Raw genomic sequence first — 26,581 nt, 5'->3', positions numbered from 1 at the left:
GACATTAAATTGGAATTAAGTATGAGAATGCCTATAACAAGCATGGGATTTGGTTCTGGGCCCCTCCCCGACAGTGGCCAGTGGTTAGATGTGTTCTTGGGGCTCAGGGAGGAAGAGAAGACGCAATCGAAAGCCAGTCCAGCCTTTTCAAGTGAACTGGCTTATGCCACCTGCCACTTCCATGAGCACCAAGCCCCAAACAGCCAGCCAGTGAGGAGAAGGATAATTAATTCTCACGGTTTCCGTTCCCTCTGTGACTGCCGGATACCTGATGGCGTGCCTATAGCAATTACCATGAACCCGGAGCGGGGGGTGGCGGGGGTGAGCAAAGTCCCCAGACAGGATTATTCTGTGACCACCTTAGCCCTGCTGTTTGGGGGACCTTTGTGACAAATTGGTGACAGCTCTGGGTGATTTCATTGGGCTCACTTGTGACTAGGGCCACTGAGCATCTCTACCTAGGGCTGCAAACTTGTACCTGCAGTCAGGCAGGGATCTGAAACCCTTGAGGTGACCTGGGGCTTCTGTGCCTGCACAGCAGGCAGCCACTGTGCTTCCCAGCCAGCTGGTGCTGTGCCAAAAAGTAGGCCTGGCCTTGTTAGATCTTCTGGCTTTTCAGATAAAGTCCTTTTTTTTTTTAACGTGAAAAGAAATTTGAGCATTGTGAAAGAACAAAACACATTTGGGGGCTGTCCCTTTTCAACCTCTGACCTCTCTAAGGGGATTTGGTAGTCCCAAAACGCCATTAAGTCCAAGGACATTTTTGGGGTGACTGCTACTGCCCCAGAAATTCTACCATTTGTGTCACTCCAGTAGGCTGGGGACATCTTATAAGCAGCAGCAAATTGTGCTGTTTTGACGTGCTAGATAACCTATCACCCATTAGCAACCCTAAGGCGAGTGAAATTGCCATAGCCTAAAAGAGTAGGGAGATGGAGGGGAGGGGACAAGTGTAAATGGAAACACTCCCCACCGTTGCCATAAACTAGCATGGAGTTCACTGAGGAAGGAGAAGGATCTGTGGGTTTCACATACTGGCCAGATCTGCCTGAGGGTGCAGCCAACTCCCTAGAAAGAGAACTGCACCCGAATAGGGCAGACAGACAGCGGCTGTCACAAATGTGGGAAGGAAGGGGCGTCATAGGGTTTCATCCTATTTATGATTCCAGGTCTACCTCCTCCTTGAAGCCTCCTTCCTAGCTTCCATCATTGGAATGATCAGTCCATCTTCTGAACTCCTATTCACTTAATTTTTAACTCAGTAATCGCTTTCATATTTTTCCTCAATATTTTAGTTAGTTACAGCCGCTCTCTTTTTTACTCAGTGAATGTAATAGGGAAATTGAAAAGCGTGAGCAAGCGTGAGCCTAAGCTGCTTTTAAGGCAGATCATGGGCCTGTCATCATCATTGTAAATTCCCACCTCCCAGCGCCTTTCCTTACCCTGCCTTTGTTGAGCATCTGTGCCTTGCCACGTGCAGGTCGTAAGGTGTAAAAGGCACGGTCTCTGCTATCCGGAAGTTCTCGCGCCAGCCTGGAAGGTGGGCACCAGTAATTGATGATCATAACGCTAGAGACATGGGCTTGGCTGAGGGTCTGAGGCATGTGCAGTTTTCATCACTGAGGAGTAACAACAGTGGTAATGATTGAGCATTTCATTGGATCCAGGTGCAGTGCTGAGCCCGTGCGGGACTGGCCACTAGAGGCCCGCTTGGTGGTGGGGGTCTCTGCTGAGTTTAGGAGTCCACTTTGGGGATATACACGTACACCCTAACAGACTGAGTAGGTCGATTTCTTTCCTGAAGGATGGCTCGAAATGGAAGCATGCTCTCCGGTTTCCTTTTCCAAATGAGAAAGCATTAGATTAAACCGAAAGAATGCACAAAATCAAAGTGAGTACAGTGCCTTCCAGGCCTGGACCATCCAGAGCTCTACAGGTTTTTCTCTTTGGTGAAAAAGGTGAAACTGTTCTTAGTGTTTTCGAGTCCATGGCTGGGGTGGGCCTTGGGAGGTGTCAAGACTTCAGGGAAAGTGTACAGGAGCCACTATGTCTGAGTCTGTGACTCCAATGCAGGCTGTTGCCCAGTGAGTTTATTTCCAGTTTCTGATCTGTGATTTGGAAGTGCCCTGGGTCAGCCAGAGCTGTTTCCTGGTTGTTTGCATGAGTAGATGGACATCACTGGTCAAAATCAGAGTTAGTGTCACACAAACAAAGCCTTTACTGGTTGCTCCTGCATCTCAGAGCTTATCCCAAATGGGAAGAGCTGGTGGAAGCAGCAAGGAGCAGGTATATTGCAAAGATATGGTTCCACGTGGTCAGACATGTCTGAGGCACAGAGACTTAAAGAAGTTGAGCAGGTCAAAGTGACCTCAATGGGGGGCCCGAGATAGATTGTCTAGGCAGCTAAACCTCCATCTTATATTTAAGTACAAACCATGTAAATTCGTTCTCTCATGTATTCAGGGAGCCTCTCTGCTCAGCAAATCAGAGGGGCCGGGATTGGGCATCTGAGCAAGTGGAACAGGGCAGGGCAAGGTAATGGCATTGAGGTTGGCCTTTCTGGAGGGAGTCTGCTCCCCTTGGTAGCCCAACTCCATTAAAGCACACCTTTTCCCTAGTGGCAGGCCCACACTGGTTATCATTGGCGTGTGACTCCCTGTCATTCCTTGCTTTTATCTCTGTTGTTCCCATTCCCTTTGACAAATACCCTTTGATGTCCTTGTTTTCGGGATGCATCAGAATTTTTGTTTTGGTTTTTTAAGGAATACAATAAGTAAATAAGAAAAGAATGTTAAAAAGGTTAACATTAAATTAGGATTCTCTGCCCCCCCCCGACAAAAGTGCAAATGACAGCCAACTAGTATTTCGTGTAACCATGGATTCTGCAACATTTAACATAGACGTGCCCCACAGTTTTCCTTTGTATTTTTCACTCTTCATCCCCCTATCCTCCCTTCCTGTATGTTGATTGAGAACAGGTGGCTTTATATGATTTGTGTTTGAGTCAGTTTCTAGATGTAAAATCAATATGATTTTAACGAAAAGAGCCCTTATTGCTTTAAGCATCCGATTTTTACAAGGTCAGTAGTCGGCAGAGTGCATGCACATCACATGGGGATCTTGTTACAATGCAGATTCTGACTGGGTAGGATCGTGTGGAGCCTGGGACTCTGCATTTCTAATAGACTCCCGCAGATGCCATTGTTCTGCAGACTCTGAGAGGGAAAGTGACAGCAAAGTTCCTTTCCAAGAGTTAATCCTCTTCGATTTAAAACTAGCAAACGCAGCTTGCATTTGTTGTCACAAATATGAAGTGCTAAACTTCTTAAATTATTGAGATTGAATTTTCCCATTTTGTATGCCTAAGCAATGAGAGCTTCTCACCAGGTAGAAAACGTGAAGTTCTCATTCAACCATGCCCCTAACCATCACTCTTGCCAAAAAGGACAAAAGATAACTAAGTAACTACTTTGTGAATGTTACTTGTGATGATTTTTAAATATTAAATGTAAAGCCTTTGTTGATAACTGTTTTTCTCACATAAGTGAGGCACACGCAGCTGAGTAGAGAAATCGCCAGACTCAGGAGAAAAAAATAAAACCAGCCGTTATTCAGAGCAGGCTAAGAATTTCCCAAACTGACTAAGTGGATTTGCAAAACTATTAACAACAGAGTAGTTTATAGACTTGAGGATTGATTGAACAATACTCTAAATAAAAGACTACATGTACATTTTTTTTCCTATTTTTTTTCCTTGTGTCTTTTAGAGAAATCAACTTTTCAGTGATTGGGCAGTATGTGGATTATCTCGTGGAAGAACAGGGAGTGAAGAACATTTTTGGTAAGTCATCTTTAGAGATTTCTCTACACATCTCTAGCTCAGTCCTTAGAAGGTAGTTCTCACGTGATAACTAGCCAGGAAGTCAGTGTCGTGGTCTCATAGGTTATAACTGAGCCCGACTAAGCAATATAAAATGTGTGAATTTGTAGACTCATCAATGTTAGATCTAAAAAGCACCTCAATGGATTATCTAATTTGATGGTTTTCTTTCAAAACAGGTAAGGTATTATTTGTATCCCTATTGAAGGAAGAAAAACTATGGTTTATGTATGTTGTATGTAGGTTGCCCAAGTCCACCAAGCCAAGAATTGGTAGTGTAACGAAAAAAAAACAGGCTTCTCTCTTTTAGGCATGGGCTTTATTCTATCTTCACCAAGACCTTTCATATTGGAAATGTAGGAAAGACTCGAAGGGCAACATACAATGGAATCGCAGGTCTAGAAGTTACCCTCCCTTATTCATAGATGGTGGAAATAAAATTTAAAAATCAGACCTTGAGCATTTTAAGCCTGAGAACGATACTTACCTGCAATTGTACTGCCCCTGTGTTGTGTTCTGGGCCTCAGCCCCTTTGGTTGGTTGTCATTCTGAGGACGCTACACCTTGGACTTGAGCTATTGCGGAAAGGTGTCCAGGCCATATGAGTATGTCACAACCAAAACCTGATTACAGAAACCCTTGTTGTCCCCCTATAGTGCCAAGCTGTAGAGAGGAGGACCGATTTTTTCTCCTCAAAGGGCTCTAGGGAGCATACTGGAAGTGTCTCAGGACCCCACTCTTTGTTACTCCCTCTCACCTTCCACCTCCCTTCTCTGCCTCAACTGAGTGCTCAATATTTGCAGATCCAAAGTGCTGCCATATGCATTAGGCCCCAGTAATGCCACCTAGTGCCAGCTGTGTCCCTTCTGTGATCCATTAAGAAATGGTTGTAGTAGAAAGGAAAGTTTGGAAATCACAGAAATCTGGATTCAATGTTTGGTTCTTAAGTGATTCAGAACCTCATATTTTCAACTGTAAATGAGAAGAATTTTTGGTACTTGCTGGGCTATTGTGAGAAAAAGTAACTAAGAGTGCTTGCTACGAGAAATATTAACATCCTGGTGCTTTCCTATGAATTATGATCTTAAAAAAATAAGTTGTCCTAGAGTGTTACCGTGTCAAACTATAGGCAGAAGTGATTTTAGATCTGGAGTGTACATCACTGTCCTCATAAATAACTCCCACTGTGACTTCCTCAACATCCCTGTATGGGATAGTGTTGATTTTCCTGCCATTCGAGCCCAAAATTGACCTGGGCGGTGTATTTGGAGCTTGGCCTAAAACATGGGCAGTTATCTCCATCTCCATTCAAAATACTTGCTCTCTGTCCCTAATAACAATCACAGATTTGTAATTATAAGTCAGAATTAAACTTCCTGCTATTTTTGACAAGGTAGAGTTGGAAAAAAGACTGTGTCTGAGGTGAAAATGGAAACATGGCATTTCCCCCTCCCCAATTCTGATGTTTCTCCCTGTTACTTCCTCTTAGGCAGGGATTTCTGACCCTGCCCTCGAGCATTGGCGTTGGACAAGCAAAAGGTATTGGTTGATCCCACTGACTGACTCTTTGTTTGGAACAGTGAATGGCACAACGGGAGAAGGCCTGTCTCTGAGCATCTCAGAGCGCCGCCAGGTCGCAGAGGAGTGGGTGACAAAAGGGAGGAACAAGTGAGTGACTCCACCAGGATAAAAACACTCAACTGCAAGAACTGTATTGAGTGCGGCTCTTCCCAGATGACACAGCCTCCCTGCCTTCCAGTCTCAAGTCAGGCTCAGGCCAGCCTGTGGGAAAATGAGCAGGTACCCGAGGCTCCTAGCACTTTGTCAAGGAGCTGAGGCAGAGGGGCACCCTTCCTTTCTGTGTGGAAGAGCTGCCTGGCTGCAGGACACACCTGCCTTTCAGAGATGTCATCCGGAAACTGGAAACTGCTTTTCATCTATCTACCAGGCCAATCCTCTGGGATTGCTACCTGTTGTGCTTGGCCTGGGGGCATAAGAGAGGAAGGTGCTGGGGACTGACTCTGCTATGCTCTTGGCTCTTCTGCTGAGCAGTTACACCCCTTCCTTTCTCAGGATGGTTGCCTGATGCTTCTATCAACCCTGCTTCTTTACAGGTCTCCTGCATGCTCTTTCTCTTGTGGCGCTTCCTCTTGTCTTAGTGAACTTTCTGCATCCTCAGCGTGATGAGATATTTTTGTTATAACATTCAGATTCATGCCACGGTAAAGCAGATAGGACAGTATCGATCCATTAAGCACATTCCATTAACCCAGTTTTATTCGTTGTCTATTATGTTGTGCTATGCACAGGGCTGGCACCGGGGACGTAAAAGAGGATCTCTGCGCTCAGGCTGCTTACCATCCATTAGAGATGTCAGATCATGAAAACTAACACTCTGATCCTCTGATAAATAGCGAAAGCAGGGATCAGAGAAGGGAGTGATTGATGTTGCCGTAGCTGGCAGCCAAGGTAGCAGGGAAGTCCCAAAGGGGCCTGGAGCAGAGGTTGGCAGTTAGACACCCACGACCGCCTTAGGGAATCCTCGAATGGCTTCAGAGCATGTTGAGTACTCTGAAATGATATGCCAGCTTTGAGTGCATGTCTACACACGAGCTTAAGCCTTTTCTGGTGATCTATCAGCTTTCCACTGATAATTATCTGAAATTTGTCAGTCAGATCCTGGGCCCAAAAAGACTAAAGATCCTGGGCAGAGTGAGAAACAAGGAAAGTTAAGGATAAAAATGCAGAAAAGCACTAGAAATGGGGGTATAGTGAAGTGGGCACAGATAGAAAACCCTCAAAAGAAAGGAGGAAGGTGAGGGGTGTGTCCTGTCACTGAAGAATGACTTCAGAGAGCTTCCGTGTCACATGGTAATTCAGAGCAGGACTGTAGAGCCAAGCTGCCTGAGTTTGGGTCCTGGCTCTGCCCCTTACTAGCTCTATGAACTCAGGTAAAACGTAACCACCCTGTGCTTCATCTGTAAAATAGGAATACTAATAGTCCCTGTCCTATAAAGTGGTGGTGAAAATTCAAACAGCACCTGACCCAGAAGACTGAGTATTACGTAAGAATTCATTGTAATGCTTCTGTTCATTCTGACATGTGTTATAGGAATTGTTAGGTGCTGTGAAAGTCAGTAGATGGAGGAATGAGAAGACCACGTGGCTTGACATGTTGGAAGTGACCAATGAATGACCTCAGAAAGAGCAGAGCCAGTGAGGTACTGCAGCAGAAGCAGGCTGCAGGGAGCTGAGAAGTGCAGCAGCCCTGTGGGATTGGGGGCTGTGAGCATAGGTGCTTCTCACACAGAATTTTCGGGTGAAGGAAAGGAGAGGTGGAATAGTAGATTAGGGAGGAAGACGCAAGATTAAAAGAAGGGTAGTTTCTTTTTCTTCAAGTGGGGAAATCTGGAACATGTTTTTATGCTGAAAAGACAACTCATGGGAGAAGAGATTAAGGAGAGTGGAGAACTGATGCCGTGGATGGAAGGTCTCTGTGGGGGAGTTGAAATAAAACCCAAAGTAGGTAGCATAGCATTAGAAGCTGCAAGGAAAGCATAGATGGTGACATAGCGAAGTGCAGAGGGGAAGAGCAGGCAAAGTGAAGGAGTCTGTGTGTGAAAGCACCTTTATCTTTGGTGTCTGGGAAGTGTGGACATCTGCCAAGAACAAGGAGTTGGGGTGGAACAAGGAGCTTGAGAACAGCGAAGATTTGCAATTGCCTCTATGGGGAATTGGAAAGTCAAGTAAGTCAGGACATGCAGAAGGCTTTTGGGAGCCTCATTCTCCTGAACTGGGAAATTACAAGTTTGTATTAAAGCTATATGGTGTTTTTTTCTAGCAGCGCCTAGTAGCAGGGTAGAGGGCAGGAAGAAATGGACAATTGTGTTAACTTAAGCCAGGAGAAAGGGGCAGGAAAAGTTTCGAGGAGGTCATGCAATAAAGCTGCTGATAACAATGAAACAGGTCAGTCAGCTTCTTTTCTCTTTCAGAAGGCTTCTATTGTCCTTTTAAAATGCAAACCTGATCATATCACTTCCCAGCTATCTCCCATTGGCCTAAGATATAACAAGTCAAGAATCAATGGAAGACTCCGTGACTGGACCTAAACAAAAAGGTGGTGTCTTCATCCCATGAGGATGGCATCTGTGTCATTCAGAGTCCCTCAGACTCGCTGCGTTCACAGCTGAGAAGACCAGTCCAACTGTGGCCTCTTCCCATTGGGCTTCATGGAGTACCTCCAAAGATGAACTTTGGAGTCAGAGAAAACCTCACTTTTGGCCAAATTCTGAGGACTTACAAGATAGCAAAAAGCTTTTCACAGTGAATTCATTTCTCATATGGCTGGTTCCTGGTTGTACTCTTTGAGGAACCTCTTTATTTTTATCACCAACCCCTCCCCCAAAAATCTCAATTTTACACCTATTTTTATGCACATTGTCACTGTCAAATACAGCATCTAAAACAATTCTTAGTCATTAGGAATAAAGACAGTGGAAATGTAATGGCTCTGTGCGATGTCAGAGGGATAGTGGATGGGGGGTTGGGAAGTTCACACAGTGTGAGGGATATAAATGATAAACATCTAAGTATTACTTTGTCTTGTGCACCTGAAACTAATAAAAACAATTTTTTTGATATAAAAAAATAAAACAATGCTTAGTTAAAATAAGTACTCAAGTATTTGATTAATCAGTTATTGGTTTCAAAATTCTACTGCCTAATCAAACCTTAAATTTTGTCTCCTGGACATTCTTTTATTTAAAAAAATCCATAATTAGATTAATTTTACATAGACTAGTGTAGACTTTGAGTCTTTTGAGATTGAGATTAATGCGATATTCGGGTAAGTGCTAAAACCAGCACAAACCAGGGTAGTGCCGTCCTGTGTTACTGTGAACTTTACGTGCTACAATGGTATTTTCTCTTTTGTAGATTGGACCAGGTGGTAATTCATGTAGGAGCACTCAGCTTGAAGGAGTCACAAGAATTGGTATGTATGTAGGTCCATCTGGGAGTGGCCACTTGAGGCACTTCCGTATTTATGCTGAAGTGAAAATCAATATCATTTTTGCTACCTATTGGATGCTATGCTGGAGAATATAAGATGGAGGACCTCAAGGAACTCACTGACTGGAAGCAGACACAGAGCCTTAAAGAGAGTAGCCCAAGGTGATAACTGCTGTAGCAGAGCTCTGAATAGGAGATGGAAGCCCCTCTTCCTCTGAGCAAAGTAAGGATGGCTATAGAGGTAGCTAAATTTGCAGGTAAGGAGCAGAATTTGAAACAACTTCCGTTTTCTCTAGGAAGTAAAAGGCCACGCCATCTGCTGGGCATAAAGGAGATGGAAGATGGGGTTCAGCTGTGATGAGTAGCAAAAATTGAGAAATTGCTGCCTGTAGAGTGGCAGAGAGAACTGAAACACAAAAGATTGCCCCTACCCAAGTTCACAGCAGCACTATTCACGATAACCAAGAGGCGTTAGCAGCCCAAATGCCCATGATGAATGGATAAACAAAATGTGGTGCATATATACAATGGAATATTATTCAGCCTTAAAAAGGAAGGAAATCCGTCCTGTCGTAAGCTACAATATCGAGGGGTCTCATTGAGGACATTATGTTAAGTGAAATAAACCAGTCAAGTGGATAAGTGGGGACTGCTATATTTGATATGTCTGTTTCCACTACAGAGAGCCTAATTTCCTGTGATGAGAGCAATAATGTCTCTTGTTATGTTAATGAGATGACTTTTGGAAAACACCCTAAGGATGGGAGAACCAAGTGATTAATGTGATTAAAGGGTTGGAACTTTCAGTTTCATCACTCCATCTCTAGGGAGGGGAGGGGCTGGAAGTCGAATTAGTCACCAATGGCCAATGATTTAATCAATTGTGCCTATGATATGATGCCTCCATAAAAATCTAAAAAGGGCGGGTTTCAAAGAGCTTTCAGGTTGGTGAACACGTGGAGATTTGGAGAGAGAGGCGCATTTGCGTTCCGAGAGGGCATGGAAGCTCCATACCTTTCCCTGTGCCTGGCCTTATGCAACTCTTCCACCCAGCTGTTCCTGAGTTATATCCTTTTATAATAAACTGGTACTCTCGTCAGTAAAATGCTTCTCTGAGTTCTATGAGCTATGTTAGCAAATTAATCGACCCAAGAAGGGGGTTGTTGGAACCTCCAATCTAAAGCTGGTGGGTCAGAAACACAGGTGATAACCTGGGCTTGTGATTGGCATCTGAAGTGGTGGGATGGGGTGGGAACTGAGCCCTTAATCTGTGAGATCTGACTCTGTGTCTAGGTAGATAGTGCCAGAGCTGAGTTGAATTGTAAGACAACCAGCTGGTGTCAGAGAATTGCTTGTTGGGGTGGGGAAAACCCCACACCTACACTCATCAGAACTGTGACTAGATCCCTAATAGTCTTCTTTCTTCTTGTAAAGGCCAAACATGCAGCAGAAATAGGAGCTGATGGCATTGCTGTCATTGCACCTTTCTTTCTCAAGCCATGGAACAAAGGTAAGCAGACAGGTGTAAACATAACACCTCACATGGTCCACTTTTTTTTGCCTCCATTCACAATGGTTATATTTAACTCATGAAAGTCAAGTTTCATGTACTGGAGGCATGAAGTTACGATGGGTACAGAGTTCTCCAGAGTATTTGGCCTCTCTGGAGCCACAAAAGAAAAGACTTCATTAAAGGATTCCAACTCTTTTGCCAAGTAATCTGATTGGGTCATCCCCCAAGCTCTGGGTCACGCTGTCTGTGCCTGTGTTTGGGTCAGGTCTCCATGCCTTGTCTTATCAGTTGTGCAGAGTGTCAGAGTCACGTGGCAAAGCATAGGACCATTTTCTCCAAAAAGAGGAAATTAAGTGCTGAGCATTTTGAGACATGTTCTACTCAAGGTTGAATGAATGATGAATTTGAAAAGAGATTTCACAGAATCATCTATTGTCTTCCAAAATATCAAGTTTTTGCTTTCTCCTTTTCTTCTGCTTTCTCTCCGGAAACTATTTGTGGTTTCCAAATATACTGAGTATTTTTAATCCTTTGATTAGCAAAAAACAAAAGAAATACAAATTTTAAAAGGATTAAAAACAGACAAGATATTATTTGCATGCATGATGAAATATATCCATAACTAAATGTACAATGGGTCAAAATTATCACGAAATATCACCAGTTATTAGTAGAGAAAAAAGTAGTTGTTAATATAGATACATACTTTAAATCCTGCTATCTTGGGAATTCAAAATAAGCATTTTAAAAGTTTCTTTTTTCCACGTGGCTTTAAAATTTTTTTACATGAATACATTTTCCAAAAGACAAAGGAAAAATAACAAATTATAATTTGTTATAATCATTTTGTCAGAAATATTTGTCACAGAGAGAACACATCATGAGAGTATTCGGATAAAGAACATAAGATTCTCCCACTATCCAGTGGCATGGAAAGGGTACACAATTCTGCTGGATTTATTTATCATCGGCAGGATTGTTGCAATTGAAGCTCTCATTGGATGGTGTAGAAAGACCCAAGTCCTCAGCAAACGAGAGTGAGCTCTCTTCTGATACATCTGGATTTCTCCCCAAAAGGAAAAAGTACCAAACTCTGGTTGAATTATTGTGAGATGTGCCACTACTCTTGCAACTTCCCTCTTTGAGTAGATGTTGGTTATCTTTCTGTTGTAGAATTTTCTCAGTGACAATGTTGTTATTCTGATCCTAATGCAAAGTCCTTGTTGTTCACTGACCACACTGAAACCTCTCTGGGGTAAAAGGACAACAGTCCTACCTGATGGCCTTCTTCTTATTGGCCTTCTTCTTATTCTTAATAGGTGGGAAGTAAGGATTTCCAGTTTTGTGTTTTTTTTTAAATAGTACTTTAGCATGGTAGGAAAGTGATCATCTTCTTTTGGCCTTTCTACAGACAGGAAAACAAAACTTTGAATGAAGTGAGTTGCAAAGACATTGCAGGAGCGATCTCAGGGATGATAAGAGTGGACAAGAATTTCTGCATTTCATGAGATGGTTCGCCTACCGGGGAAAGCCAGTGTTTTACACGTATTCACATCATGACTTTTCCTGCTGTTCTTTCAGATGTCCTGATTGATTTCCTAAAGGAGGTGGCCGCTGCTGCCCCTGCACAGCCATTTTATTACTATCACATTCCCGCCTTGACAGGGCTAAAGAGTAAGTACTGCTTCTTTCCATGTTTCTTTCCCTCCCCCTCTCACATCTTACCCTATCGCACTAAGAAACCCCACTCCTTCCCACCCACCCCAGCATAACACTATTGACCAAATGGTTCCAATTGCTCCAAAATAAGTCACTCTTATCAAAAATAAGTCAGCCCTTATCAGTCAGTCACTGACATCACCTTATAATGGAAGTCGAGTATGAAAAAGGAGTTTACCCACAGACACTTCTAGCAGGTAACCTGTGTGTATCACACACACTCTTCCTTCTTATATGGGAAGACAGGGCCTATAAGCCCCACTGGGAAAGGGACTGTGTCTGCCTTGTACCTGCTATATTCTCAGTGCCTGGCACTTAAGAAGGTACTCTGACTTTTTCCCACGTTGCTTCTAGCCTTTTGTTATTACTTCTCCGTCAAGAAGATTGTTACAATTAGATGGAAAAAAAATGTTTCGATTCTTTTGTAAATCCCCTTCATTTCTAATTTCCTTAAAAGAAAAAAAATTAGAAAGGGTGCTTTATAAATATCCATCTATTGTCTTCATGGAACCGAAGACTTGGGGCTCCAATGTGACCAATCCATAGGAACTGCTGGGTGAGGGCAGGTGATTCTGTGCATTCTGCAGTCTGCTCCAGCTGAGAACCGATGCTGGCAGCTCAGGGCAGATGTGTGGGGCTGATGAGTTGTTATGTGCTATTTTCTGGAGGCGTGCAGAGTAATGCCACATTGACTGTCTTGAGCAGTACGTGCTGAGGAGTTGTTGGATGGGATTCAGGAGAAGATCCCCAGCTTCCAAGGGCTGAAATTCAGTGACACAAATCTCCTAGACTTCGGGCAGTGCGTGGATCAGAATCGCCAGCGACAACTGGCTTTCCTTTTTGGGGTGGATGAGGTAGGTCACCCCTTGGCCTATCCCACAGGTCAGTTTCCCTACAAAGCAATTGATGGAGTTGCTTCTACGGTAGCATTTTCTCTCTGTGTTTCATAAAAGTGACGACTCTTTGTCTGTTTCTGATTAGCAACTGTTGAGTGCTCTGGTGATGGGAGCAACTGGAGCAGTGGGCAGGTAAGCAGGACTCATGTTTCCAGGTGGTTAAAAATGGGTAAAGGGTTATATGTGGAAAGTCCTCCCAGAGAGGCTTTCATCACCTGAATACTTACGCTTCTCGCATGTACATCTTTTCTATAGAAGTTCCCTTTCTTTCCCACGTTCTTGCAGAGAATGAAGTAGGGCTTAGCAACTCAGTCGTTGTTACCAGAAGCATGGGTTGCAGTTAGAGGTAAGGGGCAAGAGCTGAGAGCGTGCACAGAATTTCTTGGTCAGAAATTATTTGGTTACGAATAACAGAAACCCATTTGAACGAGCTTATGTGAGCTAAGGTGTTATTATAAAATACTAGGAAATTACCTAAAACCCAAGAGGAGGAAGTGCAGCCAGGCCTAAGAGAAGATGAGAATCCAGAGCTACCAATCTCTCAGCAGCCAAGGCAGCTTGTTCTCCTCTGGAGACGTTCCCCTCCGCATGTCTGTACCACTCTCTTTTTCCCGCCTTCTTTTTTCTCTCTCTGCTTCCACACGCATGTGGTCCATCATGGCTTTCCGGCCACGGCATCTCAGGATATCACTAGAGAGCACTGCCTAGTCAGGTGTCCACCTAAGGTCCTTTCAGCCGCAGCCAGGAGAGTAGAATCATGTGGCCCAATGCCTACTCAGTAGAAGGCTTAGGGAAGGCAGGCAATTCTATTAGCATGTCCACTGCATGTGTTAACCTAGTTTATTAGAAATGTGCCCGCATGCAGATTGATCGAAATGTTTGCATTCATTGAACGTGCATTTCTTCCCTGTTGGAAAAGTACAGGGGAAGCAGAATAATATTCATAACACAGCTTGGTGAGCATGGTCTTGATGAAGAGTAATTGAGTTGGATAGTCTAAATGGCTTGTTCACCAAGCCAGGACGGCCCATAGGGACCTTTCTACTGAGGAAACCTGACTTGCTACATCTGCTGATCTTGGAACCTTTTTTTCCCTTGGAAATTCTGATTTTTTGACTCTTGTTTTTTGGCCTCCATAGTAGGCATTTTAATTCTGTCAACATAATTTATAAGCAAAGGACATTGGGTTAGACTTCATGTCTTCCTAATTATAATCACATTCCTCTCTATCTAACTGAGGACACACCGAAGATCCCTGGGATTCGAATTGTAATATTCTGAAACTGCTCAGACATTCACGTACATACTGGACTTAGGGGTGTTTTACACCCACAGGCGACTTTTCTGAGCTTTCTTATTTCATTTTCCTTACTTTATTACTAGATGATAATAGGAACATCATGCTCTTGGATTCCCTTGCCGTCAACTCCAAGGTCTTATATGAAGAACATCCTATTCTTGGTACACCAAGATAAACATGCTTTCTGATACTGGCTTACTCTATGAGAAGTCCTTAGCAACTGGAGAAACATTTTTGTTACGAATTTCTATAACCTATCTTTCTGCTTTCTCTAAGAATTCAGTGATTAGTCTGTTTGTCTTTACCGGTAAAGATAGAGCTCTTTTTGTTTTTTAAGTTTGTAAGAACATTTTGTCAGATCAAATAACTTCTTCTCACTTTCCTTTTTGTAATAGAATTGTAATAGAAGGCAACGTGAAGTGATAGAAAGCCTTTGTGGCAACACTGTAGCCCGTCTTTGAGCCATAGTTTCTTCACGGTGAAGCAGAAACCAGGCCTCCCTTGCAGGCCTTTGAGAAGATTAGACATGATTTATGTCAAGCACCTAGAATATAATAGGCACTCAATAAATGGCCTCTCATTTTATTATTATCGTTATTAATATTATTTTCCTAGAAACTGGTCTCTAGGTAACACATAAGTTGTCAGGAATTTAGGGAATCTGTTGGGACTTGCCCCTTTTACTGTGGTGCTCCTTTCACCCAGCTCCTCAGCATAAGGCTTGGAGGACTCATCTCAGATTCTACATTTTACCCACAATTCTGTAGCTTTGCACCTTTGTGTGCGTGCCTTGGGGCAGATGTTGGCCTCAGCGGCTCCCTACCAAGTACACCTCCAACTTCCACCTTTCTTTTTATTTTTTCTAATGTTATCCTTCTCCCACTTTTCTCCATTCCCTTGGGTGTTCTCTGCCTCCTCTTGGCACTGGTTAGAGTTGCTGGAAAACTCAGAACTGAAGACACCTGATCCTCTAATAGATTAGGGCCTAAAAATTGACTTCTGGAAGATCTGGTATATTTTTGCCTTTTCAGCAGTACAGGGGTTTCAAGATCTGCGCCTTTCCTCCTAGGTTACTGACCCTGCAGTATGTGCTGTTTTCTTTCCAGTACCTATAATTACCTGGGGAAAAAGACAAACCAGATGTTGGAGGCTTTTGAACGAAAGGACTTCTCTTCCGCCCTGAACCATCAGGTTAACGTTTTCTTCCCTTCACATAAATCACAGCCTTTTGTCTTTCGCACTTGAGAAGTCTTCGTCTCTCTTATCCTACCATACCTGCTCTTATTAAAATGGCCTAGCTGCCTCTTTCTTTACTTTCCTTCAGTTTCTTACTTTTTCTGGTTTCAAGTTAAACCTGTCCATTGCCCATGCTTCCTACATATCTAATCAGGATAGGCCCCCTGTGGGAATGACTCCTCTCTATTCCTCCTGGAAATGACCTCATTTTTGTTCTATGTTCAAAGTATTTTGGGGACTATAATATAATAGTGATAGATTCTGGGGAAATGACCACATGCCATCCCCTTGAGGACATCAAACTTGAGTGACCAGAGTATATGAAGAAGCTTTGAAGCTGGTAACCTAAAATGGGGAGTCTTTAATCCAAGGTCAGAGCAGGTCAGTTCTCTTCACCTTGGAAATGTGTGGAGAATGGAAAATATCCACCAGGCAGGAAACGGGAGCCCAGAGGGTAATCCAAAATGAGACGCTGGCTTTGAAACAGGAAGAGAAAAGCAGCAGGAGCTGATGCTTTACAGGGAAGAGCTCCGGGGAAACAGTGGCTGCCATGACTATTACATGGAGGATGGCCTAGCTGTCCAGAGAACGAAGCCTCACTGGGTAGAACCAGTCTCAGCAGTTGGGTAGTGTGTGTACTTCAGGTAAATGGAATGAGGTGGAAAGAAATAGGGTCGGCTCAAGAGAAAGACTTGAGGAGGCTGAGAGGCATAGGGATTTTCAGGTTAATTAACTTGACGGAGAGAAGTATCCCAAGAATATAAGTGGAAATGAAAGGCATAAGCAGGATCAGAGCAGTTGGTCTGTCCAGAACACTGAGCCAGTCTAAATGTACTGCCTACTCAAAGTTTAAATAGCTTATTTAATACTCACCTTTATTCAGCCCCAGAGCAGGTGAAACTGAAAGCAGAAACAGGACAGGGGTTAGGAAGCTGTGCCAACTAAATTCAACATTGGCAAGACTTCGGTTTAAATTACGAAAAGAAGCCTGAATTGTGCGGACTCTGGCATCTCTTTGCATTATGGTTTTCATTTTCCTTAGTTCCCCAGAAAAAGTTACTTTTGAAAACTCTAACCTGTTCTGAGCTGAATGACAGGGAAATCGTAGGATGGAGTAAACTGTGAAGCAATTATGATACAGATCCTTAATGATTTCTCTTTTTTTGGCTGATCCACTTTTCATCTCATTTCTTTTTTACCTTTAGTCCCACTCAAATAAATCATCCCACTCAAAACAGTATTGGAAAGGAACTTAGTTTACCACATTCTCCATTTCTTCTTACAGGAGGCAAGTGTGAGTGGGTCTTATTTACTCATTTATTCACCTGCCAAGGACTGAGTTGAGTGCATAATTTCAGTACCGCTGGTCTCAGCCCTAAAGGGATTTGCAGTTGTGTGAAGAAGCAGACTATTCGTTACAACATTGTTTATAACATTAACAGCAAAAGATGGAAACAACCCAAATAACCATCTCTAAGGAAATGGTTCAGTACATTATGATTGAGTTGCAACCGAATTATATACAGCCCTTTTAAAGGATGAGCTAATTTTGTATTTATAGATCTGGAAAGATCTTCTTGATATTTAAGTGTAAAAAAGCAGCAGAGTGCAGACTTGTGAATGTCATGTGCTATAGTTTGTGTGTGAGGATAAAAAGAACATACACCTATATGTTTATAAGGCTCTGGGTATTAAAATTTTATTCAGCATTGAATTTTTGTCCTTAGTATACAGTTGATTAAAACAACATCCAAGTAGAATGTTATTGAAAGTACATCTCTTAATGAGATAAATAGGAGCTGTTTTTTATGAATCAGTTCATGAATTCATGGGTGAATATTACTTAAGGCTAAGATGAGTGAAAGTTCAGCGTCAATAGTATTTCCGGTTTTTGTTTTCAGAGAAATTAGTGCTGTGGAACCCTGTTCATATACATTAGTAGGTAAGAATAGAAAAAAAGTTTGTTACAGCACTGTCACTCAATTCTTTTTGAGTCCTGTGCCAAAAATCAGAATGCCTGATCATTTAATGATTTTCAGCTGACAACCTGAATAGCAACATTGAAAGCAGTGTTGAAAGCAAAAAAAAATTGAAAACCCTATGGTTTTTTTAGAGGACCTGTTATCCATTAAGAGGAATCACTCTGTCACTCTCTTTGTTGATGCCAGTACCGACATTTTGATTTGCTCCTTTATTTGGTTCCCAGAGGTATCCCAGGGCAATGCTACGGGAGGTATGTCTTTGTTTTTTCAAAAGTGGGAGAAGAAAGACTGTGCGATTTCTTAGTATGATCAATTTTAGAAAATAGCACTTATGGAAGTTGAGGATCTAGAAATGTATCCCCAGAAATCTTAGCCTTGGCCAAGTGCCCCTTACATATCTTGGAAAGTACCCCAGAAGTGCGTTTACCCCAGTTTGAAAATGACGCACTAGCTGATACATTTACTTAATGTGAGCTAGATGGATAAGGTGGCTTCCGTTTCTGAACTCTCTGTTGTACAATTCTATCACTCGAGCTTCTTTTCTGCACGAGTCTGTTTTATAAAGCTCACATGGATGAAATGATCCTACCTTACTCTGGATGGCTCTCAACCATCCCCAAGGGGCTGATTTTCTCCACTCTGACAGACCTTCCGGAAACTAAGGGGTGTGGGTTTTTAGTTTTGGGTTCTGTCATTTGACCTCTACAGTCTTTAAATTGTTATCACAGTAATACTGACTATACATTTGTGTGTTCCTTTCCAGTTTTGTATTCAGAGATTTATCAACTTTGTGGTCAAACTAGGTAAGTGTCCTGCCTTGTCTGCTACTGGAGAATGTAAAGGAAATGGACTTCCGTCAGAGAAAGTCAGGAGGGATTTTGATCACTTTCTCTGAGGGTTCAGCAGGAGCACCTTTTAATGCTCTATTACAAGTCGAGTTTTATCCCCAATACTGACCTTCAGGGCCAACCCTATAAAATGGTGAAGTAAACCTAGTAGGAAGGTCTTTGGCACCCTTCTCCAGTTTAGCACTTTGCTCACCCCCCCCCACTCTACACACACCCCCTTTTTTATTCCTTCTCTTCTACACCATCAGCCCTCCCCCCATTTACTTGTCTCTGCTCATTAAAATTCTACTCCCACACTGTGGCTGATCTCAGCCTAAGTCCTTGGAGGAAGGCCATCTGAATATAGATCTTACTAAATTGTGAATGACTGACAGCTGTCCTAAGAGTATTTACAACTTAAGAGGAATTTAGAAACACAAGTAAGCTTAAATGGATAAAGGATTGGATAATAGGACAACGTAAAATTTGAGGGAAATGCAGTAAATTTGAATAGAGAAACTTCACCAGAGTCTCCTAAGTCTTGTCCTATGATATGTGACAAATGCCAACATTCACTCCACTTCTGGAAGAGATTGGCCTTGCCTGAGAACCTGGGTCAAGTCCAGGGAAAGTTTTAGGTTTATTCTTGGCAAACCTCCCACCTCCCTTTCAGAGCCTTTCTGCCTTTTCCTGGCAACCTTCCCAAGCCCAGGCCTCCATTATGCCCCTCATTCTCACAGGCTTCTCAGCGAGCTCTCTTCACCCTTCAAAGCCAGTGTTTCTCATTTGTTTTTCTACTTTCATGATTTTTCTCATATTTGTGTGCCACCAGTACTATTAATGACCTATTATTATCCCCTTGTCCTAAGCAATACCTTTCACAAAATGGTGGGTTTGGTATGATAGTTATGTTACTGAAGTGTATTAAAGTAGATACAGGACTATTGAATTTTTAAAAGAACTAAAAGTTTACCTCTCTCTATAAGATCATTTTGCATACCAGCAGTGATATTGTAAGAGTTTTACAAAATGTAGCTCTAAGATATTACCTGAAACGATTAACTCTTTTGCCAGAATATTTGTATTTTAAAAGGGGACTCTTGAAGACAGTGTTTATGCTGTAAAAGAACGTATCGTTAAAGAACTCATTTCAAACTTTCTTGGAAGTTGGAGTTTTCATGGTTTAGTCAGAGAGAAACTTATCTAAATAAACTTGTAGTCTTACCAAGAAGGTAGCTCCCTATTTGACCGTTGATAATAAGCCTTTGAGGGCCATTTTACATTCATCAAATATATTGTATGTATTTAATGATGATAGTATTTTTTTTCCCAATGCTCAATTGCTATTGTAACTATATAAGTCATGTTTGATTTCTGCAGTTACAAGAGGTGTTCAAAGTGGTTACCATCAGTGTCCAGACACTTCTGATTATGAACTACTGCTTGAGCAACACTGACCAAAGTGTCCACTTGTATACATTTTTTGGCACCCCCGCAGTACACACACACACACACACACACACACACACACACACATGGTGCCAAAAAAACGTATACACATTTTAAGAAAGGAAAAAAATCTGTATTAAAATTACGCTGATGGTAACCACTTTGAGCACCTCTTGTAAGTGCAGAAGTCAAACATGACTTGTATTCCTCTTTTGTTATCGGTATATCTTATTACAATTTTAACACAGTTTTCTCCTTTTTTAAAATGTGCATACATTTTTTTGGCACCCTCTGTATTTATATCTGTGCTGTATTCTGGATTATTTCCTGAGATCTACCTTCAAAATCACTACCTCTATCTTTAGCTATATTTTCTACTATTTAGTTTCACTGGTGATATATTTTTCATTTCCAGTATTTCTTTCTGGCTTTCCTTTCAAATCTTCTTGTTCTTTACCATGTTTCCCCGAAAATAAGACCTAGCTGGACCATCAGCTCTACTGTGTCTTTTGGAGCAAAAATCAATATAAGACTCGGTCTTATAATATAATATAAGATAAGATAAGATGATAATATAATATAATATAATATAATATAATATAATATAATATAATATAATATAATATAATGGAATGCCGGTCTTATATTGATTTGTGCTCCAAAAGACGCATTAGAGCTGATGGTCCTGTTAGGTCTTATTTTCCGGGAAACGCGGTATATCCTTGAATCAGATCACTTTCGTGGACCATTCCGTTTTAGCACCTCATCACCACACTGACCTCTATATTCCTGTGACCTTGGTCCCTCCTTACTTTTCAGTTGACTTTGAGTCTTACTCTGTTTTGTTTGACAATTTGTCAAGTGGCTAAAACTTTTCCAGCATTTCTATGTATTTGAAGTAGGAAAAGGGATCCCCTTTGGCTGCTCAGTCTGCCATATTGACTAGAAATGTTCCCATCTTTTAGTCTACCTAATGCTATCGCGGTAGTCACTGTAAAATCCCTTCTTTGGGGTGTTTGTGGTGAAGTGGACAGTCCCAGTCACGTTTCCTCATTTATTTTTCCTTTCTAGGTTTTGGAGTGTCCCAGACCAAAGCCATCATGACTCTGGTGTCTGGGATTCCAATGGGCCCACCCCGGCTTCCACTGCAGAAAGCCTCCAGGGAGTTCATTGAAAATGCAGAAGCTAAACTGAAGAGCCTGGGTTTCCTTTCTTTCACTGATTTAAAGGATGGAAACTTGGATACCTGTAGCTAATGCCTCTCTATCAAATCAGGGTGTGTGCATTGAGATATAATCCACCTTGAATAGTGCATTCATTTCTCAAGGACTTTTTCAATGAGCTTGAACTAAACGCTTTCCTAGCAAATGAAATCTCACATCAATCTACAAGTATTTAAGTCCTTAACTACGATCCTACAGAAGTTTTATTTTCAAAGGGGCAAAACTTCTATTAATACAAGGAGTAATGAGCTCTAAGTCATTCAATATTTCACAAAATCTTTGTGGAGAAACGTCTGCTTATATGGATGTAATGGAATCAAGAAGAAACTTGTAATTGATTAATTCTATGTGCTTTTGGGGGCTCCCACTATCTTGATTTCTGGTTCTTAATCCTATTTTAAAGTTTTCTAATTTTAAACCACTGTAATGTACTTTAATTTTAATAAATATTCATTTGGAATCTCGGCCTACTCTGAGCTATTTAGGCAGGTATGGTAACTTTAATGACAAATTATGACATGCCTCAGCTAAGCACAGCTCACTTGGCTGCTCAGTCTAACTCTAGAACGCTTGCTTTTAGATCAGGTTTCCCCCAAAACATTGGATTAGGTGAAGACTGGCATCAGTTCCTCTAACGAAGGGGTCCATTAGGGTGGTTCTCATATTAACAAAGGCAAGGCCTTCCAAAAATAATTCAAGTCTCCACTTGTTGCTTTATGAGAACTTCTTAAAGCTCAAAGTTTCAAAGAACCAGAGTTCTGCCGGCACCACAAACTTCCCCTTTCCCCACTAGAAGGAAGTGTCTTCCCTATAGTATCCTGAATTATGGGAAGTGAAGGCCACTGTCCCTTCTGCAGTGAGCCCAGGGGCTAGTGTTATTTCCCATCACACTTTAAAGCAGTCACTTTTCTTCAGTGATAGGTTTGGGGTGGACCCAAAGATCTGACTTTAGCTTTCCCTGTACACCTTCTTTACTCTTTTCTTTCTCTGTAATTTATCACTGGCTGTTTAATCTCCCTTCTACCAAACCCTGGTGTTTGTTTTCTTGTAACAAAGTGTACTGACAGTCAACCCTTAGTGATTTTAACTTTGACTGTCCAGTCTATTAATTACCTAGGGTTTTTGTTTTTGTTTCTTCTTTAGTTAGTCTGCTCATTGGTAGAGGAGGAGAATTTGAAATTCATATCAATTCTCTTTATTTTTTATCTTTTAAAACTATAAAGAAAACTTTTTAAAATGAGAATTTGAAATTATCAGTGAATTCAATTATCTTTGCTAACCGTCTCTTTAAGTGATCAGCTAGTTAAGAGTCATTATATTTATATCTCCTCACTCCTCTTTTTGCTCAGGAATGACATGCACTGTTTTCTCAGATTTCTTTCTCCTTCAGGAGTAAGGTATCTGAATAATAAACTGGACTATAATGGCTTATGTGAACTTATATTGTATCTCAATGAAACTTATTTCTTTATAGCTGTTAATTTCCTGAAAGAACAAAAGTGAGTTTTTGTTAGTCATTGGTTGTGCGGATGACATATCTTTACTTAATGATACTAAAGCCAAATTATTTTTTCAATGAAGATAAATCTTGGGTATCCACAAAGCAAATAACTCTGTTTTTAATCTTCTAAAATCAGTGCTTGGAGAACTTTTAAGATAGTTAATGAGATTTTATGAACGCAAAGAGAAATATAATCATTAAATCAAAATGACCTGTGGGGTGGCCTGTTAGCTCAGTTGGTAAGAGCGTGGTGGTGCTATTAACACCAAAGTTGCCGGTTTGATCCCCGCATGGACCACTGTGAGCTGTGCCCCCCTTAAAAAAATAAATAAATAAAACAGCTTTCATTAAAAAAAAAGAAAAAGAAAAAGACCAGGGCTGAATTGAGCTCTGTATATTGTAATATCCAACTCCTTAGAAATGAACGAGTATTATATAGCAGTAGTTTACTAAAATTTTTGCATATTGTGAACTTACTGTTATCTTTGAATTTAGCTTTTAATATTAAAACTAAAGTGATGTGAAATATTTCATCCAACACAATGCTATAGTCTTTTCACCCTCTACCCAGCATCTAGTTTGTAACACACGTTTCCTGAATATGCTCCTCTTCTGGGTTTGTTGTTTTGGGGGGTTTGTTTTTGTTTTATTGTTGCTATTGTTCACTTTTCACTGAAGGTGTTGAGTTCTGGCTTTATGTGTGGATCTCCTCAGCCTGGGTGGGAGGCCTGTACGCTTTGTCTCTTTTCTCCTAAGCCCCCTGCAGCTTTTAGTAAAAGGAAGCTCAAGTTCATCAGGGATCAGCAGGGACTCTCTCAGGGTAGGTGCTTAAATCAGGATTTCCTTGCCTCTTTGGATTTATTTTTTCACTTCAGTTTTGTTTACCTGTATAGCATTTTCTTACTTTCTTGGCAGCACAGCAATGCTTTTTTTTTTTTCAAACTGTATTCAATATTTGTTATTTTTCAGTGGTAGCTTACTTAGGGCATCTCCATTTTTTTTCCCCCCAAGCTGTGGAATCTTTCACTTTAGAAGTCTCTTTTAAATACAGCAAATGTATATTTTGCTATGTGTTCCAATCTGAGAGTCATTTTTTCTTAATTGGTGAGTATAACTCATTTACCATTATTGAAAGCTTTTCTAATGTAGTTTGCAGAAGGAAACATTTTGTTTATTCATGCAAATACAGTACATTCTATACTATTATCCAACAGGAAATTACAAGTTCTGGATATGCGAAACTATTGAATTCATACTGAAAAAAAGTAAAATCCCATAACCTTATAGAAATATATTAGTATCAGTGAAAGCTGGTATAAAGCAGGCAACAAAATGTTTAAATATATAAATGAATGGGGAAATAAACACCTTAATATGGGAACCATAAAAGCCAGTGAGAATAAGGTGTTTCAATGATCACATAAGAAGCAAGACAAACTGTAAACGAAAGTTAAACTAATTTCTATAGAATAAAGGCAGAGAAAACAAATATAACTGTAAGAGTGGAACAAAGCAAATTGCCAAGTCCAATGAACTTGAATAAATTTCTGTACAGGTAGCCATAGAGCTTGTAGATAAATGGTTCAGGAGAAACTGGTACAGTGGATACAGAAAAGTAATACACATGAATGACCTCCAATGGAATGCTTGCGTATAAAAAAAAGAAAAAAAAGAAGAGAATAGTGCCTGGCACATCGTAAGTTCAGTGAAGTGTTAGTTATTAGTTTTCGCAGCTTTCCAAGGCAGTCAGTATAAGTTCTTTATACGATAGAGAGAAACATTACATCACCGCCAAACCTTTGAACTGATAGCTGGCAAAATAAAGTTGAAAATGATTTGAAACCCAAGGCAAGAACTGAAATGGAAATTTACACTTTAGAGCAGTGACTAGCACCATGAGAGAGCATTTTGCTAAGTCATTTTAGAGGAACAACAGATCAAAGAGGCATAGAAGAGAAAAGGGTGCATGTTTTGAAGCTTCATCTGCAAATGTTAAAGTAGATCTTAGAGGGTGCTAATTGCTAAAGGAAACTTAAAAAGATAATGCCAGTCATGGCAACCAATCCACTAGGGACTCTAGGTCTGGGGTGCAAGGAACCAACTTAATAAAGTTAATAAAATTCTCCATAATCCATGGAAGCTAAAGATCCACCTCTGCAAATTTTGTTTCTATCGGGCTTTCGCGAAAGAGTTTGGCGCGATGTCTCACACCATTTTGCTGGTACAGCCGACCAAGAGGCCAGAAGGAAGAACTTACGCGGACTACGAATCTGTGAATGAATGCATGGAAGGCGTTTGTAAAATGTATGAAGAACATCTGAAGAGAATGAATCCCAACAGCCCCTCTATCACATATGATATCAGACAGTTGTTTGATTTTATTGATGATCTGGCAGACCTCAGCTGCCTTGTTTACCGAGCTGATACCCAGACATACCAGCCTTATAACAAAGACTGGATTAAAGAGAAGATCTACGTGCTCCTTCGTCGGCAGGCTCAACAGGCTGGGAAATAGTTGTGTTGGAAGCATTAAGGGGCTGGGGGTGGGTTTGGAACACAGGTGTGTACAGCGTGCTGTAGTGGAAGTTCTGTATTATAGGAATCCTGTTTCCATTTTGGTACACTCTAGCCCAGGATAAATGTGTTAGATGAAATGTGAGGATCTGGTTCAATCTGAAACCCCCACCAACCCCCCCCCTTTTTTTTCTTTTTTTTTTACTTAAACATTTTTATGATTATTTAGATGGAATTTGTTCTTTGTCAGGTAATGTTTGTTCCAGTCCTTCAAAAACTGTTCATGCCTGCTTTATAACATTCACTGTACTAACAGCCCTTCTTCAAGTTGGAGTGGGGGTGGTGACACAGTTTAGTTATGTCCTCAAGTTAAAGTCTTGGTGAAAAACAAATAAATGTGCTTTAGTTAAAAAAAAAAAAAAAAAAAAAAATTTGTTTCTATCAATACTTAATATGTTGACATTTTAAATACTTGCAATCTATTTACGCTAGTTGAGTGTCTCTTATCATAATTAACTATCAGGTACCTGATAGTTAAGCACCGTGAAAAATACAGAGAAACAGAGGATTAATGTCTTTCCCTGAATGATTTTACTCTTCATTGAAGAGAGAAAATAAAAGAATGAGTAAATGCTAAACCGTGTTATTTGGATTGTAGGAGAAACAGATCTAAAGGGATTGATCACCAAGAGCTAGAATAGTTAAGAAAAAAAATGTAATGAAAGAGGTGAAAAATAAGGATGGGTAAGTATGATGGGCCCAGGTTAACTTGATTGGTCTGGATTCTCTTGAACAACCCCAACTTGAAATATTTTGTATTGCTTTCACGGGAAGCACTAGAGTTCAAACATTTAACAGTGACTACTTCCATAGATAAGGATACAAACTATTCCCAAAGCTCTGAAGACAAAAGGCTCTCCAGTTTAGGACAAAACAACTTTGCAGTTTCTAACCATGCATTAGTTTTGTTTTGTTTTTTAAATTTATTGGGGTGACAATTGTTAAAAGAAATTACATAATTTCAGGTGTACAAGTCCGTATTACATCATCTATAAATCCCATTGTGTGTTCACCACCCAGAGTCAGTTCTCCTTCCATCACCATACATTTGATCCCCTTTACCCTCATCTCCCTCCCCCCCACCCCCCATTCATTAGTTTTTACCGCGCACTTAACGATGTACCCAGCACTGTGACCAGTGGCCTGAGCCAGGCAGGCAGGGTTCCTGCCTTTGCTGAGCTTACTCCTTTATCAGGAGACGTCCGACTTAGAGTGTCTGAATCACAAATATAACACCTATTGAACACCGATTCCGTGCCAAGTGCGGAACTAAGCCAGCGCCCTTCATATGCCATCTCCTTTCATCATCACCACAACCCTATAAACGGAGCACTGAAGATTTCCAGTTCTGACTTCGAAGGGCACCTCATCTGCTAGGGGTCTGTCTCTGTGACAAAAGTTGCGGAACCATTTGCTGCATCAAAACAGCACAGGACCCCAACTCCCAAAAACGTTGAAAAGCGGCCAGCAC

At 41.2% G+C, this 26,581-nt stretch overlaps 2 protein-coding genes across 9 annotated transcripts in view; both read left to right on the top strand.

Moving 5' to 3' along the window:
- NPL (N-acetylneuraminate pyruvate lyase) overlaps positions 1-23,059 on the top strand; it is a 30,146-nt gene extending 7,087 nt beyond the window's left edge. For 4 of the 8 annotated variants that reach the window (XM_081024831.1, XM_081024830.1, XM_081024825.1 and 1 more), the window contains 10 exons: positions 3,768-3,841; positions 5,461-5,548; positions 8,816-8,873; positions 10,325-10,400; positions 11,985-12,077; positions 12,828-12,976; positions 13,104-13,150; positions 15,425-15,509; positions 18,300-18,339; positions 20,884-22,464. In XM_081024831.1, coding sequence (XP_080880957.1) covers positions 3,768-3,841; positions 5,461-5,548; positions 8,816-8,873; positions 10,325-10,400; positions 11,985-12,077; positions 12,828-12,976; positions 13,104-13,150; positions 15,425-15,509; positions 18,300-18,339; positions 20,884-21,068 — 895 coding nt within the window. In that variant the 3' untranslated portion in view covers positions 21,069-22,464. Of the gene's footprint in view, positions 1-3,767; positions 3,842-5,460; positions 5,549-8,815; positions 8,874-10,324; positions 10,401-11,984; positions 12,078-12,827; positions 12,977-13,103; positions 13,151-15,424; positions 15,510-16,759; positions 17,014-18,299; positions 18,340-20,883 lie in introns of those variants that run through there. The other 4 variants (XM_081024829.1, XM_081024828.1, XM_081024827.1 and 1 more) reach the window with 2 other exon arrangements.
- Positions 23,060-24,692: 1,633 nt separating this feature from the next.
- On the top strand, positions 24,693-25,441 carry LOC308487349 (enhancer of rudimentary homolog). The gene has a single exon (XM_081025432.1). It carries the CDS (start codon positions 24,737-24,739, stop codon positions 25,049-25,051), a length of 315 nt encoding a protein of 104 aa, XP_080881558.1. The 5' UTR covers positions 24,693-24,736; the 3' UTR covers positions 25,052-25,441.
- Positions 25,442-26,581: the final 1,140 nt, after the last annotated feature.

Source organism: Rhinolophus hipposideros (genome assembly GCF_964194185.1).
Source record: "Rhinolophus hipposideros genome assembly, chromosome: 19".
Taxonomy (NCBI): Eukaryota; Metazoa; Chordata; class Mammalia; order Chiroptera; family Rhinolophidae; genus Rhinolophus; species Rhinolophus hipposideros.
The sequence above is the reverse complement of the archived record's forward strand: the minus strand, read 5'-3'. Positions and strand labels throughout refer to the sequence as shown.

Coding starts and splice junctions, on each gene's coding strand:
- LOC308487349 (XM_081025432.1), top strand. CDS start 24,737: ATGTCTCACACCATTTTGCTGGTACAGCCGACCAAGAGGCCAGAAGGA.